This window comes from Drosophila teissieri, chromosome 2L (genome assembly GCF_016746235.2).
Source record: "Drosophila teissieri strain GT53w chromosome 2L, Prin_Dtei_1.1, whole genome shotgun sequence".
NCBI classification, from domain to species: Eukaryota; Metazoa; Arthropoda; class Insecta; order Diptera; family Drosophilidae; genus Drosophila; species Drosophila teissieri.
Genome location: NC_053029.1, coordinates 5,761,622 through 5,775,726, shown reverse-complemented (window position 1 = coordinate 5,775,726; position 14,105 = coordinate 5,761,622). Strand labels below are relative to the sequence as shown.

Here is a 14,105-nt window from a genome sequence, read left to right as displayed (position 1 = left end):
TGCAGCGGTTAATTTTAAATCCTTTTAAAAATTTTACATCTTAAAAAAAAACATAATATTTGAAAGCCTAAGTATTAGTTTCAATTAAAACGGAAACATAGCAGAACCATGATGAAATGAGTTCCAACAACACGTTGCATAAAAAGATCTTAGGTTTATTTATCATGTATAGTAAAATCAAATTTAAAAGGTCCACAGTACACGTTCTTTTCAACAGTGAAAACCCCAGGATACACCAATCCTATGGGCTCCACCAATGGGGTCTGCCCCATCAAAGGCCACGTGATAGCCAACATCGATGTTTGTCCCAATCTTCGACTGGTAGACGAACCCAAGTCTGGAGTCCTCCCGCAGCTTGGCTTTCACCAAGGTGCCATTCTGGAAGTCGTACTGAAGTCCAATGGCAAACTGTTTCACATTTTCCGAGCTGTAGAGGTTCGCCTTTATGGCAAAGGCCCAGGCTTCGCCGATCCTTTGAAATATCGATCCTCGCAGGTTCTCGAAATTCTCACTACAAGTAAAATATAATAATGGGGCTTTGGGTATATATATATAATAGATGTTATTGGAGCACCTACAGCTTTAGACCCACTTCGGTCCTCCCATTATTGAAGCCCAGGCACAGGGCGTGCTTATCGAATCCCTTTTGGTCACAGTTGTACTCCGTTCGATATCCCAGCACCCAGTTCTCCAAAGGCGCCAACATGACATAGCCCAAACATAGGGGTTCGTTGCACAGCGGCACCACCAGTTCCACCTTCACGGGATCGCGCTCCAAACCGCACTTCAGCTTCGTTTGAAACGTGACTCTAAAGGGTTAATTCTCATTTTTATTCGAAATAGTTCAACAAATAGAACACACTCACTCGTCTTTCGTGCCAATTGTGGACTTGAGCAGTCCATACAGCCGACTGCCAAAGCTCATGCCGCGCACCCCGATCTCCGAGACAAGATCATTGCTGGTGAACCAGCCGAGGGACGTGCTGTAGTTGCCCACTTCCTTGAACACCTCCACGCCGCCAAAGACGTTCCTCATGGTGGGATATCCTTCGCCGAAGGTGCTCAGGTAGAAGTCCGAGTCCGTTCGCGTGGTGCACTGCATCTGCCAGGCGCCGATCTTGAAACCATTGATGAGGCAATCCTTCGCCAAGGCGCCCACATGGAAGTAGGTGAGCATTTCGCCCTCTGCCGGTGGCGTGGGTATTATCTCTACGTCGACATCCTTGGCTGGCTGTTCGGACTCTTCCTCCTTAGGTGGCTCCTGCTTGGAGGCATCCTGTTTACCCGACTTCTTGTTCGGCTCCTGCTGCGCTGGCTCCGGAGCCTCCTTTTTATTCGGTACTGTGGTGGCTCGGGTGCGCATTTTGTTCCGGCGGAACAAGTTGCGCAGCCGTTGCTTCATATTGGTCATTTTAAAACACGTTAAAAAAATAGCAAAAAATTTGGTATAAATTTAAAATTTTGGCGAAATGATCGATCTGACACCTTAAACAAAAACTACTGATTTGCTCAAATGGATGTTTATTTCCATAAAAGGCAAAGAGTTTGACATTTTCTTAGGTTGAAAATTACAAACGGCGTTAAATATCTTGTAAAAGAAATACAAACGTATTTTAGCCAGCCATCCTACACATTAAAGTACCAGGATGCGCCGTACTTGTGCTTCCCATTAATGGGATCGTTTCCCTCGAAGCCAACGTGGAACAGGACTTCGATGTCTTCGCGGAGTTTTCTCTGAAAGATGAACCCCAAGCGGGTATCTCCTCGTACCTTGGCCTTCAGCAGCGTTCCAGGTTCCCATTCGTACTGACCTCCAATGGTGATACTCTTGGCACTCACGTTTCCATACAGGTTGGCCTTCATTGCCACAGCCCACTTTTCACCAAGGCGCTGGAATATCGATCCTCGGATCGTCTTGAAATTCTCCCTAAAATATACAGATGTTGGAGATGGAGGAAGCTACTATAAAAGTAACCTACAATTTCAGTCCGACTTCCGTGGCATCGTTGCTATATCCTCCGCAGAAGGCGTGCATAATGAAGTCCCTATCCTCCACATTGAACACCGTGCGGTAGCCCAACAAAAAGTTCTTAGCCGGCTCCATCATAATGTAGCCCATTAATAAAGGTTCCCTATATAGGGGAATATTAATTTCCACTTTTCCAGGATTTCGATCGAAGCCACACTTCAGCTTGCATTGCAATTTGCATCGGCTAAAGATTAAAATGCGTTTACATTTTAGTTTAGTTTGAATATTGCCCTTAAAGGACACAAACCCTTCTTACGAAGTCGAAAATATCCTGTAGGGCAACTCCCACTTACCCCTCAGTCTGACCAGCGCTGACCATAGACTTCACTGTGGTGAACCATGTCCCGCCCAGCCCATTACCATGTGCCCCAAGATCTGATAGCACGTTTCCATCCGACAACCAGGCGAGGGATGTGTAAAAGGAGCCAAGCTCTTTGTACGCCTCCAGTCCGCCGTAGACAGAGTTCCAGGTCGGATAACCCTCGCCGAAGCTGCTCAGATAGAAGTCCTTCTCCGTCTTCGAGGTGCACTGCATCTTCCAGCGTCCAATGGTGTAGCCGTGGGTGAGACACATCTTGGCCAGCAGACCCACGTGGAAGTAGGTGGGCATCTCACCCTCCATCGCTGGAGGCGGCAGAATCTCCACCTTGTTCTCCTCCTGAGAGTCTTCTGCATTGCCCGTGTCCTGGGCATTGCCCCTATCCTCATCATGGGGTTCCTGGTATTCGGATGCTAAGCGCTTTCGTTTGTTCCTCCTGAACAAGTTCCGTATCCGGTTTCTCATGGGCATTGTGCCGTATAAAAGGTACAAGAATAAAATTGATATTTTATTTAACACTTGAAATTTTGGGGTACTTTAGAAATATGATGAAAATATATGAAATATATATAATTTAGAAATTTGATAACAATATCAAAGCAGATGTGATCAAAATATAATTTAATTTATTTTATTTTGATGATCTTTGGGTTGATTTCCTTACTAGTTTGAAGAATTACTCAGATAGTTGCGGAAAAACGAAATATATTTGTCATTTGAATAAAGAGAAACCAATTTGGAAATTGAAATCGTTGAGTGATTCACAGCCACATCAGCACTGGAGGGCAATGCCCACGCCGAACCGATGGTTTCCATCCTTGAAGTTGTTGCAATCAAGCACGGCGGATATGGAGGCGACGATGCCCTCGCGCAGCTTTTGCTCATAGCCCAGGCCCAGCTCCACCAGGTTGTTGATCTTGGCGCGAATGAGGGCGTCTTCCTCCAAATGATAGATCATGCCCAGATTGACGACCACATCTCCGCCCTGCTGTTCGCCCTCTGGCGCATCGGCGTTGCCTCCTCCGCCGGCTCCTTTGGTCACCTCGACACCGGCATCGATCTTCTCGCTCGCCTTGTAGAACAGCGAGGCCAGCCAGGAGTCTCCGTTCTTCCTGCAAGTTGGAAAATGGCTTAGGAAGAGGTCCTGGTAACTCCCATCTCCCCTTTTTGGTACTTACAGCTCGCCATGGAGGGTGGCTGTTTCGTTCGTCCAGCCAAGGGCCACCTTCCAGCCCTTGAGTTCGGTGTTGCCCACATCAAACTCGGTGCCCACGCCGCCGAGGAACTCCTTGTGGCCCACAACCAGCGAGCAGTTGAGTATCGGCTCCGAGTTCAGCCCAATGTCGGCCAGGAAGTTGAAGTTCTCATGGGCATAGCCCATCTTGAACTTGCCATCCGCCTCGCTATCAACCAGTTGTATAGAAATATTAAAATATTGTTGATGATACTAAGGATACTACAAATCCCCCCCAATAGAACATAACCCCCCAACGCACTTTGATCCCGGCTGAAACTTGGCCTCGACGGCCAGCATCAGGCCCTGGGCCAACTTATCCCGATGCATAATCTCGCCAAAGAGCCAGTTGTCCGTGTTCCATCGCTCGGTGAGGGTCAGGCCCTGATCCTCCATCTTGTACTTGCTCTGCAGAGAGCCAGTCACCTTGCTGTTGTCCTGGCTGGCGAAGCCGGTGGTGAAGAACTCGATGCCCGAATTGGTCAGCGTCTTGCAGTCGATCTGCCAGATGCCCGGATGGTAGCCGCGCTTGAAGAGATCGCGGGCCAGCTTGCCCAGGTCGGGGTATGTCGGCGTGGTTTTGGCCATTGTGGGCGGTATGAAGAGGTGGTACGGTATATAAGGGCCGACTGATTTCGAAATTTTTTGTGTCTACTGTTCAACAGCCTCGATTAGCCGAAAATTTATATATATTGCTGCCTGAACAGTGTCGAGTTTTAGGACAGAGACCTGTGAACTGAAACGCATGGAGTCCTGTGCCTAGCCGAGAAAGTGAAGTGTATCAAATATACAGAACTTAGGATTAGTACAAAGTACCATCTTGTCATAAAGATTGTCCGTTGTAGTTTAAATCATTAGAAAAGGTAAGACTTCTCCCAAGCCTTTCACCACCAACTCTGCAACCAAGTTGTTTCATTTCTTCTCGATTTATTTCTCAGGTAAATGCACAACGAATAGGTTAAGATGGGTAATAAGGATGTGGGGTTTGGTGTTATGTGTGTCCTAGTTTCGCCGCAAGATTTTAAAGGCAATCCCTAAAGCCTTGAGAACTGAAAAAAATGCAATCTCTTTTGAGCCATAATATTCCTTTTCCATTTTGTTTTTTGTTTTAATAGGTAAATGTATTTTTACTGCACTTTTGCCAACAACAATTTCGCTAATTTTCAATGCACTAATCAAAGCTACATCCAACGACGACGGACTGACCGACCCATCGATTGCACCACCCATCCCCCTGCATCGTTTGTTGGCAGTGTCTCTCCTGCAGATTCGGGTGGCTGGGCGGCAGGGAGTGGGCGGATGTGGAGATGGCCGGCTGACAACTGATCCAATCGAATCGTTAAGATGTGCAGATTCTCTTTATATTTGACTGTGTGTTGTATTTTTTTTTTTTGAAGAATATCGTATCTTTTATTTTGTTTGATCTTGTTGTTACTGCACTTGTCTGGCTGCTGTTGTTATTGTTGTTGTTGGGCGTGTGGGGATGTTAGACAACGTTCAAGGATTCCACGACTGGCGGAAAACCAAGGACTTAGGCCTCCAGCTCCAGACCAACACCGATCTTGTGGCCGCCGGCGTTGAAGTTCTTGCCATCGACCAGCGTGGACAGGGTCAGGGTGACTCCGTCGCGCAGCTTCTGCTGGTAGCCCAGACCCACCTGGCTGGCGTTGTTCACCTTGGCGCGCACGCTGGCATCGTCATCCAGCTGATATTTGGCGCCGATGGCGAACTTGGTGTTGCTGGTGCCGCTGGCCCACGACAGCTGCACACCCACATCCAGCTTGTCCGAAGTGCGTTGGAAGATCGAGCCGCTGAACTCCTGGCCATCGTTGCTAAACAGTAGAAGGAAACCATTAGTTTGGAATGATTTAGGTGCCAGGTGTAATACTTACACAGCTGTGTGCAGAACAAAGTCCTTGGTGGTGTAGCCAAGGGCAAAGTTGTTGGTGGTCAGCTTGGACTGTTGTGTGTCAAATGCGGTCTGGTAGCCGGCCAACCATCCCTGGTAGCCAAGCACGGCAGAAGCATTGATCAAGGGGCCCTTCAGGTCAATGTTCACATCCGAATCGGCCTTGACGTTCTCATGGCCGTAGGCAACCTTGAACTTGCCGTTCTTGTTTCTGGCGGAGATGAAACATAATACAAGTTAGTAATCAGGCAAATCACAATTTATGGTAAGCAAGCTAGGAATTAACTATTTAATAATATGAAATAATAATAATATGAGTAATAGCTTCGTTCTTACCCAGACTGGGGAGCGAAGTTGCCCTCCAGGGACAGCTTCAGACCCTCGAGGAGCTGATCCTGGACAGCAACCTCGGTGAACAGCGTGTTGTCTGTGTTCCACTTCTCGGTGAGGGTCAGACCGTAATCCTTGACCTTGTACTTGGTCTCCAGGGAGCCGAAGACCTTTCCAGACTCCTGGTTGGAGTGGCCGGCTGTGCTGAACTCGATGCCCGACGAGGTCTTGGTCTTCAGATCGAGCTTCCACAGGCCAAAGTTGTAGCCTTTGCTGAAGATGTCGCGAGCCTGTTTGCCCAAATCGCTGTATGATGGAGGAGCCATCTGGAATGGATTAAAATGGAATACATTTAATCGCACCGCCAATTAGTTGGTGAATAATCGATAATCATCCATGATGGTACTTATTGCGAAATCACTTCGCTCGCCAGGCCAATAATTGCGTTTAGCGAACGATAAATTTAATCTTATCAGCAACATTATGATTATTACTTTTAGCTCGACTTGATTTATAAGTGTTCTATCGGCCGCAAATTAAAAGTGAAAACTAATACTGAAACTAAAAAACACTAGAAAACAGCATCAACATGGCCCAAGAATTTCGCGGGCCATTTCCCCTTTTCACTTTGGCTAAATGTCAATTTTGTGCGGCGAAAATAAATAAATCAATTTAAATTAGCGTTCAAGGCGGCCACATGGACAGAATCAGCAACAGAAGCAGGGAAAATTGTGAGTGGGGGGGTCATTGCACGTCTAGTGCAAAAGAAAGTGGCGAGGAAAATGGGAGAGAAGATGGAAACTAAACAGTACAACTCGATCGGAGATGCCCAATTATTTCCAAGAAATGGATGGTTAGGATACCAATGCAATTCTTAATCTATTCAACATATTCCCTATTAATCTGGCCACAGGTGTGCTTTCTATGTTTACGTTCCGTTCTCGCTGGCTTTAATTGCTGGTCAGTTCGTTCCGTTAGGCTAGCGATCATTGACTCGGAAGCTAACTGCACATCTGCAATGTCTGCTTTGGTCTCTGCTTCGCTGTTTCTATTTGCGTGACGTCAGGAATGCGACACACAGTCGCGGTAGGAATATTAGTCGCGTTGAATTTGTTTCCAATTCCAGCGTAACAAATATTCAATTTAAAACATCGGAAATATCCCAAAATATCTAATTAATGTTGATATATAGATATGATATAAATATAAATATATATTTTATGCTTGTACACTGGGGTGTAGTGGTGTGGTGGGGAAAAATCACGGCAATCAAGGCGGAAAATTATGAACAGCAGACAAAAGTCTTTATGGCCGGCAGCCAAACGATAAATGAGATGAGCTCTTATTCTTCCGGAAGTCAGGTGATATAACCTGGTCACTAGCTATTGAAAAAAAAATACTATCAGGTGGATATCCCGGTGCAAATGAATCAGCATCTCGGTGATGATGACCTTGACAAGCGTGTTAAAAAGTGGGTGGATGGGTCGTTGTATGGATGTGCAGCGCATTTGGTTCGCTAGTTGCATAACAGCAGGGAAATCGATGGGGGAAAATGAGAAGCTAAGTGAGTAGCAGCACGAAAAGGTGGGCTATTGATTTTCCAGGTGACGTCACTGACGTCACGAAAATACCACCCATAATCGCTAAGTGCACCCACCTCACATGACCACAAACAAACAAAACGGCGATCAAGAACGGTGGAGAGCGATATCGAAAATGTTTATTGAGCGAGCTGCTGACTGGTGGATGGCAACATGGCGATAACGAACGGAATTGATCAAAACAATTTAAACGAGAGCGCAAACACATTGGCTGCGAAATGCGTTACGTAACAGAAATTCGCCAGGCACTTTTCCATCGTTTTCTCTGCTTCTTTGCCCTCTTTTTTTTCGCCGGCAGCTGCTGCCAATGAACTGTGAAGGCATTGGTGTGCGTGAGGTGTGCATGTGTGTGTGTGTGATAGCTGACCGGCTTAATATCCCCTTTAAATTTCTGAATTATCAATTAATTAGTGTGACATTTAGTGATAACAACCTTGCTTTTCGTCAGCCAGCAAAAAAGTGCTGAGCCCTTCTGCTTTTCGTTCATGCGCGTGTCTAACTTGCAATTTTTTCATTTCGAGGTTATGAAATCACTGGCACCGAAAATCCTGATTTTCCTTTCGCCCATAGGGGTATCCATTACAATTCAGCGAATTTTTAGGGTGTTTGGCTTTTGCACTACTTACTTTTGATGAGTTTTAGTTTGGTTAGAGTGTAATGCGAAACGCAGAGGAACAGAGACAACCACGACAAACGTACACCACAAAATTTTGTAATTCTGTGCCTTAGTGTTACCAGCGACGGAAATTCTTCCAATGGGATTTGCCTAAAACAGGAAGCAGTCGTGTTGTCTGGTAACACTCTCTGTGGCTTATGGTCACACTTTTGTAACGGAAATTCAAAGGCAAACGGTTATTTAAAATTATTATTTTAATTGCAGTTCAATCTTTCTTTTAAAAAAATTCCTTATCCCAAGAACAATTAGCTAGTCTTCATAGAGTTTATAAAAAAGCCTTTTTTCTGGAAGTAAGAGTTTGACTGTTATAAACAAGTAAATATGTTTTTAAAGAAGTAAAATGCCAAAAGCAATCAAAATGCAATATATTACAACGTTATTGATTGACACCAATCAAGTGCATCGCCTTTATTTTTAGATGAATCTGCGTGCACTCGTGCAGGGCAGCCAATCGACCGAGTAATCCCAATCGGATGGGCTAAAATCGCGACCAGTGCATTTGCCGTGCGGCGACAGAATGTTGAAGGCCCGTCTGCAGGAGGACGCCCTGCTGGGACGCTGTTTGGCCACCTCGTGCTCCGTGGAGCGGGGCGAGCTGGTGCTGGAGGAGCTGCCCTTCGCCCGCGGACCGAAGCGCGACAGCGGCATCGTCTGCCTCGGATGCTACCAGTTCCTGCAGTTCGGAGAGGATGGCGATTCGCTGGACCGCTGCGAACTCTGCGATTGGCCGCTGTGCGGATCGTGTGCCGACGACGAAGACGTCACGGAGCACCGCGGAGAGTGCCAGGTCTTCTCCGCCGCACGTGTCACTTTCGCCGGGAATGTGAGCGATGATGGCGTCTGCCCGCAGTTGGATTGCATAACCATATTGAGGTTAGTTCGAGGGCGCTCCAGCGGGGCGGGGGTGATGGTGATGGTGCTGGGAAATCCGGAGCATCCGGGGCTGCTGGGGCAGCCTGGGCGTTCTGTCAGAATATTAGTTTTGGCAGCTTGGCAGCCGCGGCCCATTTCTCGGAGATCGCATGCGAGCCGGCAGATACCGATTCTCATGGCGACGACGTCAAAGAAGGCGGATGGATGGATCCACAACACTGTGAAGGGGACAGTGGGGCTAATAGTTCAGATAATAGCCAAATTGAAGTATTATGTTTAGTAAAGATAATATAATATTACTCAAGGAGAGGTATCTGGATACAAATCTTTAAATAAGTCAATACAATAACATTCCGCTGTAAAAAAGACTCCAGAATAATGGGTATCAATGTTGTTATAGATTTCCTAGCACAATGTATTTTAAAGCACTGTGAATTATTACTTTAATAATGTGTGTTTACTAATCCATCGCTTATGTTAAAATAGATGGGTAACTAGTACATAGAAAAAGAACTAAGAAGCCCAGCAACTTAAGATTTGTATTAGGATGGACCTTATAGCGGAAAACAAAGGTTGCACCAAGGTAATTACTTAAGTTATGATCAATTTATAGCTCAAAATTAAATATTATCAATACAAATAGAAGTTAGCTCTCTACTAAATTAACTAAAACAACTGGTTGACTAGAATTAGAAACTAGAATTGTTCAGCTAATTTATCTGCTTGCCCACTGTGCCCGCAAATTTGATGCTTTATGTCGGAGCAGGCGAAAATGTAGCCATGTAGTGGCATCATCTGTGAGGTTTGCCCATGATATGAGATCTGAGATCTGAGTTCGGCCAGCCGGCATCAGTCAGCGAAATGACATCGCCGCCAACGCTGTCGGTGAATCGGACGGCGGTTCAGTGGAGTCCGGTCTGCGGACGCTATCTGGTGGCCAAGGGAGCGACTCTTGCCCACGGTCTGCTGATCGAGGAGCAGCCCTTTGCCGTGGGACCCAAGTGCAATGGACCGGTGGTGTGTCTGGGATGCTACGAAACCGATCCGGATCCCGAGGAGGAGCTCTGCAGTGAATGTGGCTGGCCGCTGTGCGTGGAGTGCGCCCAACGAGCGGATAATGTCCACTTCCAGCAGGAGTGCCGTGAGCTGAAGGATGCGCGGGCACGATTCTTCCCACTGCCCAGCGGGAGCAGCCACTGCCCGCAATTGGACTGTATTATGCCGCTCAGGTGAAGCCCAGTGGGAGGAACAAAAATAGACCCAGGCACCGAACGAACTGATAGCGTCACTATTTTATCCGCTCATGTGGGGTTTCAAATTAATAATTATAGACAAACAGATTTTATTAGTAATTATAAAAAGAAAATACCTTCCATTTAATGTAGTTAGTTATATGCAAGCTGTACTTGTGCTCCAAATCATGCATATTTAGAAGAACCTATCGAATTTGCTACTTTCAGGGTTCTGCTGGCCAAGGAGGCGAATCCCGAGCGATGGGACAACGAGGTGGCACCCATGGAGCACCACGAGGAGGAGCGCAAGAAGGACGCCGATGTGTGGCATGCAGATCGCGTGAACATCGCTCAGTATTTGCGCGGTCCCTGCAAACTGGCCTCCCGATTCAGCGAGGAGCTGATCATGCAGGTGGTCGGTGTGCTGGAGGTGAACGCCTTTGAGGCGCGGAGCCCCAAGGGCTATCCACTGCGGTGTCTCTTCCCCTACACCGGCATTCTGGCCCACAACTGCGTGCCCAACACATCCAGGAGCATCTATCCCAGCGAGGGATACAAGTGAGTTACAGTAGATTTATTCCGCTCCCAAATTTTAAAGTCTAGAATTACATTTCCGCTGCTGCACGCCTAAAATAAGTCTGTCTATATCCAGTATCCAAGTGCCAACTGTCCAGACGTAACCCAAATTGTTTTCTCCCAAAGAATCAGACTGCGTGCCATGGTGGATCTGGAGGAGGGTCAGGCCCTGCACCACAGCTATACCTACACATTGGATGGCACTGCCCAGAGACAGAAGCACCTGAAGCAGGGCAAGTTCTTCACCTGCCAATGCGATCGCTGTCTGGATCCCACGGAATTGGGGACGCACTTCTCCAGCCTGAAGTGTGGTCAGTGCGCCGAGGGATTCCAGGTACCCAGGCAGCCTACAGGTGAGCAGGAAAAGGTCCTCAAGAAAGTGATTAGCTGACCAAGCATTTAATCCACCACACAGAACCGGACACCAGTTGGAATTGCGCGAGCTGTGGCTCCGACACCAGCAACGTGGAGGCACTGTCGATGCTGCAATCGCTCCAAGCCGAGGTAAATGCTGTGCAGGCGCTGCCCATGGCCGCCAAGCGGCTGGAGGAGGTCGAACGACTGTTGCGCAAGTACAAATCCCTGCTGCATCCGCTGCACTTCATAGCCACTGGGCTGAGGCAGCTGCTCATCGAGATGTACGGGCGAGTCCAGGGCTACGAGATGGTACAGCTGCCGGACCACCAGTTGGAGCGCAAGGCAGAGCTCTGCCGCCAAGTGCTGAGAGTGCTGAACACCTTCGAACCGGGTCTGAGTCGCACACGCGCCATGAATCTTTACGAGCTGCACGTGCCACTGGTGCTCCTGGCCAAGAGTGGCTTCATTGCCGGCAAGCTGAAGGGCGGTGAGCTGCGAGCGCGCCTCGTGGACGCCATAGATCTGCTGACGGAGTGTGTGCAGATCCTGGAGTTCGAGGACAAGAGCTCCCAGGAGGGAGTGCTGTGCGTTGTGGCGAAGCAGGCACTGAAACAGCTTACGCTGAGCGTGGAGGGACTGGGAAGCGAACTCGATTGATTACTTATGCATATCGGTTAGCTTTATTGGGAACAGTTCTAGGGACACAAACTGCGGATGTTGGTGTTACATTAGAAATCTTGTTAGTGCTGGTCGATGGTCGTATGTAAATGTCAAAAGAACAATAAACTACAACTAAACAGTGATTACAATTATTACAAACTAATGCTGCACAGTTATTTTAGATGAGTGTTTGATCTCTGGTTTATTTTTGGTATATGCGTCATTTTCGGGTATATCGTAAATGCTTTTATAAGGACTTAGATCCTAGCTCGGTACCATAGCTATGTAGTATTGTATACAGTTGAGATTTTTCTACGTCTCAAACTAGAATGTGCTGCTTACTTGGATACTGGTAAAAAATACCCCGGTTGGCCGAAGAATTCATTGATGTTCCTTCACATTGGTGTACAAATAATCAACGCAGGCATTCTTAAAACAAGCAGCTGCCAAAAGTTCCTTATAAAATATCCGTGTTCATTTTGAGTATGCTCCTGCTGTCCGCGACGCTGCTTTCTATATATTTATAATTTTAAATCATTATAAACTAAAGCATAAATTAAGTTGGAATCTGCATATAATACACAATACGAAATACGATTCAATTTGACTGGCTGCGGGTGGGGGGATGGGGTGTTTAAAAAAATCACACATCGATTAAAAACTAAAAACACTCTTGGGCTCGTTTAGCCGCACAGTAAACGCAAGGACAAAATATAAAGAATATTTCCTGACCCTAGACCTCGTGGCTCAGAAGAGGCGTATCATGGTAGCGGGAGGCGTGGTTCAGACTGGTGCAGGGCAGCAGCCACAGCGCCGGGTGTCCGCGTCCAAAGACGTCCGCCAGCAGCTGGTACTTGCGCCGATTCGGTCGGTAGGTGCCCTTCTGCTGTATCGCCTCCACGGCCGTCTCGTCGTACAGAATCGCGTGCAGCTGGTCCACCATGATGGCCGTAACAAACAGACCAAACAGCGCCGACACCAGCATTAGGATAACCGAGTGAATCCTGCAACGGAAACGGGATGAAATCAGTTAAATATTGCTCATACTCGTTCACTTTAAAGTTACGTAGCCTAGTAACCCATTCAAGGCACATATCATTTGCTTAAGAACTAACAAAGCACTCCTTTTCTACCTGGCAATGCAATGAATGTAATTCCGCTGATTCAGGCAATCCCAAATAAGGTTCTAGGTTCTGCTATTGTTGTGGCATATTGAAACTTACATTCGCAACTGGGTTTCAATCACGTTCTGGTTGCACTCCTCGCAGGGCCACACCCAGGAACCGACGATAAGGGCAATGGAGTAGAGCGACAGCAGCGCCACGTAAATGAGGAACTGCAGGAAGTACTTCTGGTTGCGCTCGCCCACGCAATTGTTGATCCACGGGCAGTGGTGATCCATGCGCCGGATGCACCGCTTGCAGATGCGACAATGATGGGCGCGCGGTGGCCTATACGTTTCACAGCGGGTGCACACGGTCCACTCGCTGCTGTGTCCATTTCCGGGCGGAGGATTGTTCTTGTTGGTGGTGTGCAGGTCGGAGAAGTCCAGACGGTTGGCGGGCAGTGGCACAGTGCCTGGATCGGAGAACACGGCCTTGGAATGGGACATGGCCAGCAGGAAGACGACGGTGTTGAACAGCACCACATGGAAGGACATCCAAAGGCTGTTGCCAGGTGGGAGATACTCGTATATATAATCACGATTCGGTAAGTACTGTACGCATTACTCACCTGCCCGGCATGGTGGTCAGGATGATCCAGCGGATGACCACATAGTCCGCGTAGAGAACTGCTCCGTAGGTGACCACCAGGCAGGCGATGCCACAGGGATCCCGAATAAAGACCATTGCAATGCTGTCTGCGGCTTATTGGACTGACCTAGGTGCTATTGCCTCTGCCCCTTCTATTTAATTCAATTAGAAACCGAAGGGGCTGATGTTCCTAGCCCCCTCCCCCTGAAAATCGACGGGCGAAAAATAACAATTGTTGCTGTAGTTCCTCCGCTCGTCTGGCGACCCTCCATCCACTGCTGGGCGGGATTCGAGGCTCCTGGTGGCCGTCGCGTTGGCTGCCGCACTTTGCCCACTCACTGGTGGGTGCTCGATTCACAAATCGAGCGTTTCATCGACTTTTTAGGGTTTATTATACGCTTGAAATTGTCATTTATTTATTTAGGGTGACCGTTTGCAGAAAGAGCCAAAATATTGCACTACTCACGAACTGGAACTATCTAACGCTCATGGGCGTAGCACAATTCATTAAAGGGGGTCAAATTAGTAAAAGATGGAAATAAATATTTCAATCTA

At 47.5% G+C, this 14,105-nt stretch overlaps 6 protein-coding genes across 7 annotated transcripts; 1 reads left to right on the top strand and 5 right to left on the bottom strand.

The window, feature by feature from the left end:
* Positions 1-134: 134 nt before the first annotated feature.
* Positions 135-1,508, bottom strand: LOC122615134 (voltage-dependent anion-selective channel). The gene is made up of 3 exons (XM_043790039.1): positions 867-1,508; positions 579-809; positions 135-511 (listed from the first exon to the last, which is right to left on the bottom strand). The coding sequence occupies exons 1-3, from the start codon at positions 1,409-1,411 to the stop codon at positions 211-213; spliced, it is 1,077 nt and encodes a 358-aa protein (XP_043645974.1). The 5' UTR covers positions 1,412-1,508; the 3' UTR covers positions 135-210.
* On the bottom strand, positions 1,505-2,927 carry LOC122615142 (voltage-dependent anion-selective channel). The gene is made up of 3 exons (XM_043790052.1): positions 2,323-2,927; positions 1,980-2,213; positions 1,505-1,927 (listed from the first exon to the last, which is right to left on the bottom strand). Exons 1-3 carry the CDS (start codon positions 2,817-2,819, stop codon positions 1,627-1,629), a joined length of 1,032 nt encoding a protein of 343 aa, XP_043645987.1. The 5' UTR covers positions 2,820-2,927; the 3' UTR covers positions 1,505-1,626.
* Positions 2,928-3,036: 109 nt separating this feature from the next.
* Positions 3,037-4,321, bottom strand: LOC122615149 (voltage-dependent anion-selective channel). The gene is made up of 3 exons (XM_043790064.1): positions 3,845-4,321; positions 3,527-3,751; positions 3,037-3,460 (listed from the first exon to the last, which is right to left on the bottom strand). The coding sequence occupies exons 1-3, from the start codon at positions 4,168-4,170 to the stop codon at positions 3,121-3,123; spliced, it is 891 nt and encodes a 296-aa protein (XP_043645999.1). The 5' UTR covers positions 4,171-4,321; the 3' UTR covers positions 3,037-3,120.
* Positions 4,322-4,650: 329 nt separating this feature from the next.
* Positions 4,651-8,179, bottom strand: LOC122615158 (voltage-dependent anion-selective channel). The gene is made up of 4 exons (XM_043790076.1): positions 8,049-8,179; positions 5,828-6,147; positions 5,475-5,702; positions 4,651-5,414 (listed from the first exon to the last, which is right to left on the bottom strand). Exons 2-4 carry the CDS (start codon positions 6,145-6,147, stop codon positions 5,114-5,116), a joined length of 849 nt encoding a protein of 282 aa, XP_043646011.1. The 5' UTR covers positions 8,049-8,179; the 3' UTR covers positions 4,651-5,113.
* A 379-nt stretch (positions 8,180-8,558) lies between these two features.
* On the top strand, positions 8,559-11,814 carry LOC122613740 (SET domain-containing protein SmydA-8). 2 transcript variants are annotated; one of them, XM_043788085.1, is made up of 4 exons: positions 8,559-8,971; positions 10,432-10,761; positions 10,906-11,132; positions 11,195-11,814. In XM_043788085.1, exons 1-4 carry the CDS (start codon positions 8,616-8,618, stop codon positions 11,791-11,793), a joined length of 1,512 nt encoding a protein of 503 aa, XP_043644020.1. In that variant the 5' UTR covers positions 8,559-8,615; the 3' UTR covers positions 11,794-11,814. The 2 variants fall into 2 exon arrangements, with proteins under 2 accessions (XP_043644020.1, XP_043644012.1); XM_043788077.1 differs by lacking the exon at positions 8,559-8,971 and adding an exon at positions 9,833-10,200.
* LOC122613751 (palmitoyltransferase ZDHHC3) lies at positions 11,794-13,991 on the bottom strand. Its single transcript, XM_043788101.1, has 3 exons — positions 13,531-13,991; positions 13,020-13,463; positions 11,794-12,800 (listed from the first exon to the last, which is right to left on the bottom strand). Exons 1-3 carry the CDS (start codon positions 13,644-13,646, stop codon positions 12,530-12,532), a joined length of 831 nt encoding a protein of 276 aa, XP_043644036.1. The 5' UTR covers positions 13,647-13,991; the 3' UTR covers positions 11,794-12,529.
* Between the last annotated feature and the right edge of the window lie 114 nt (positions 13,992-14,105).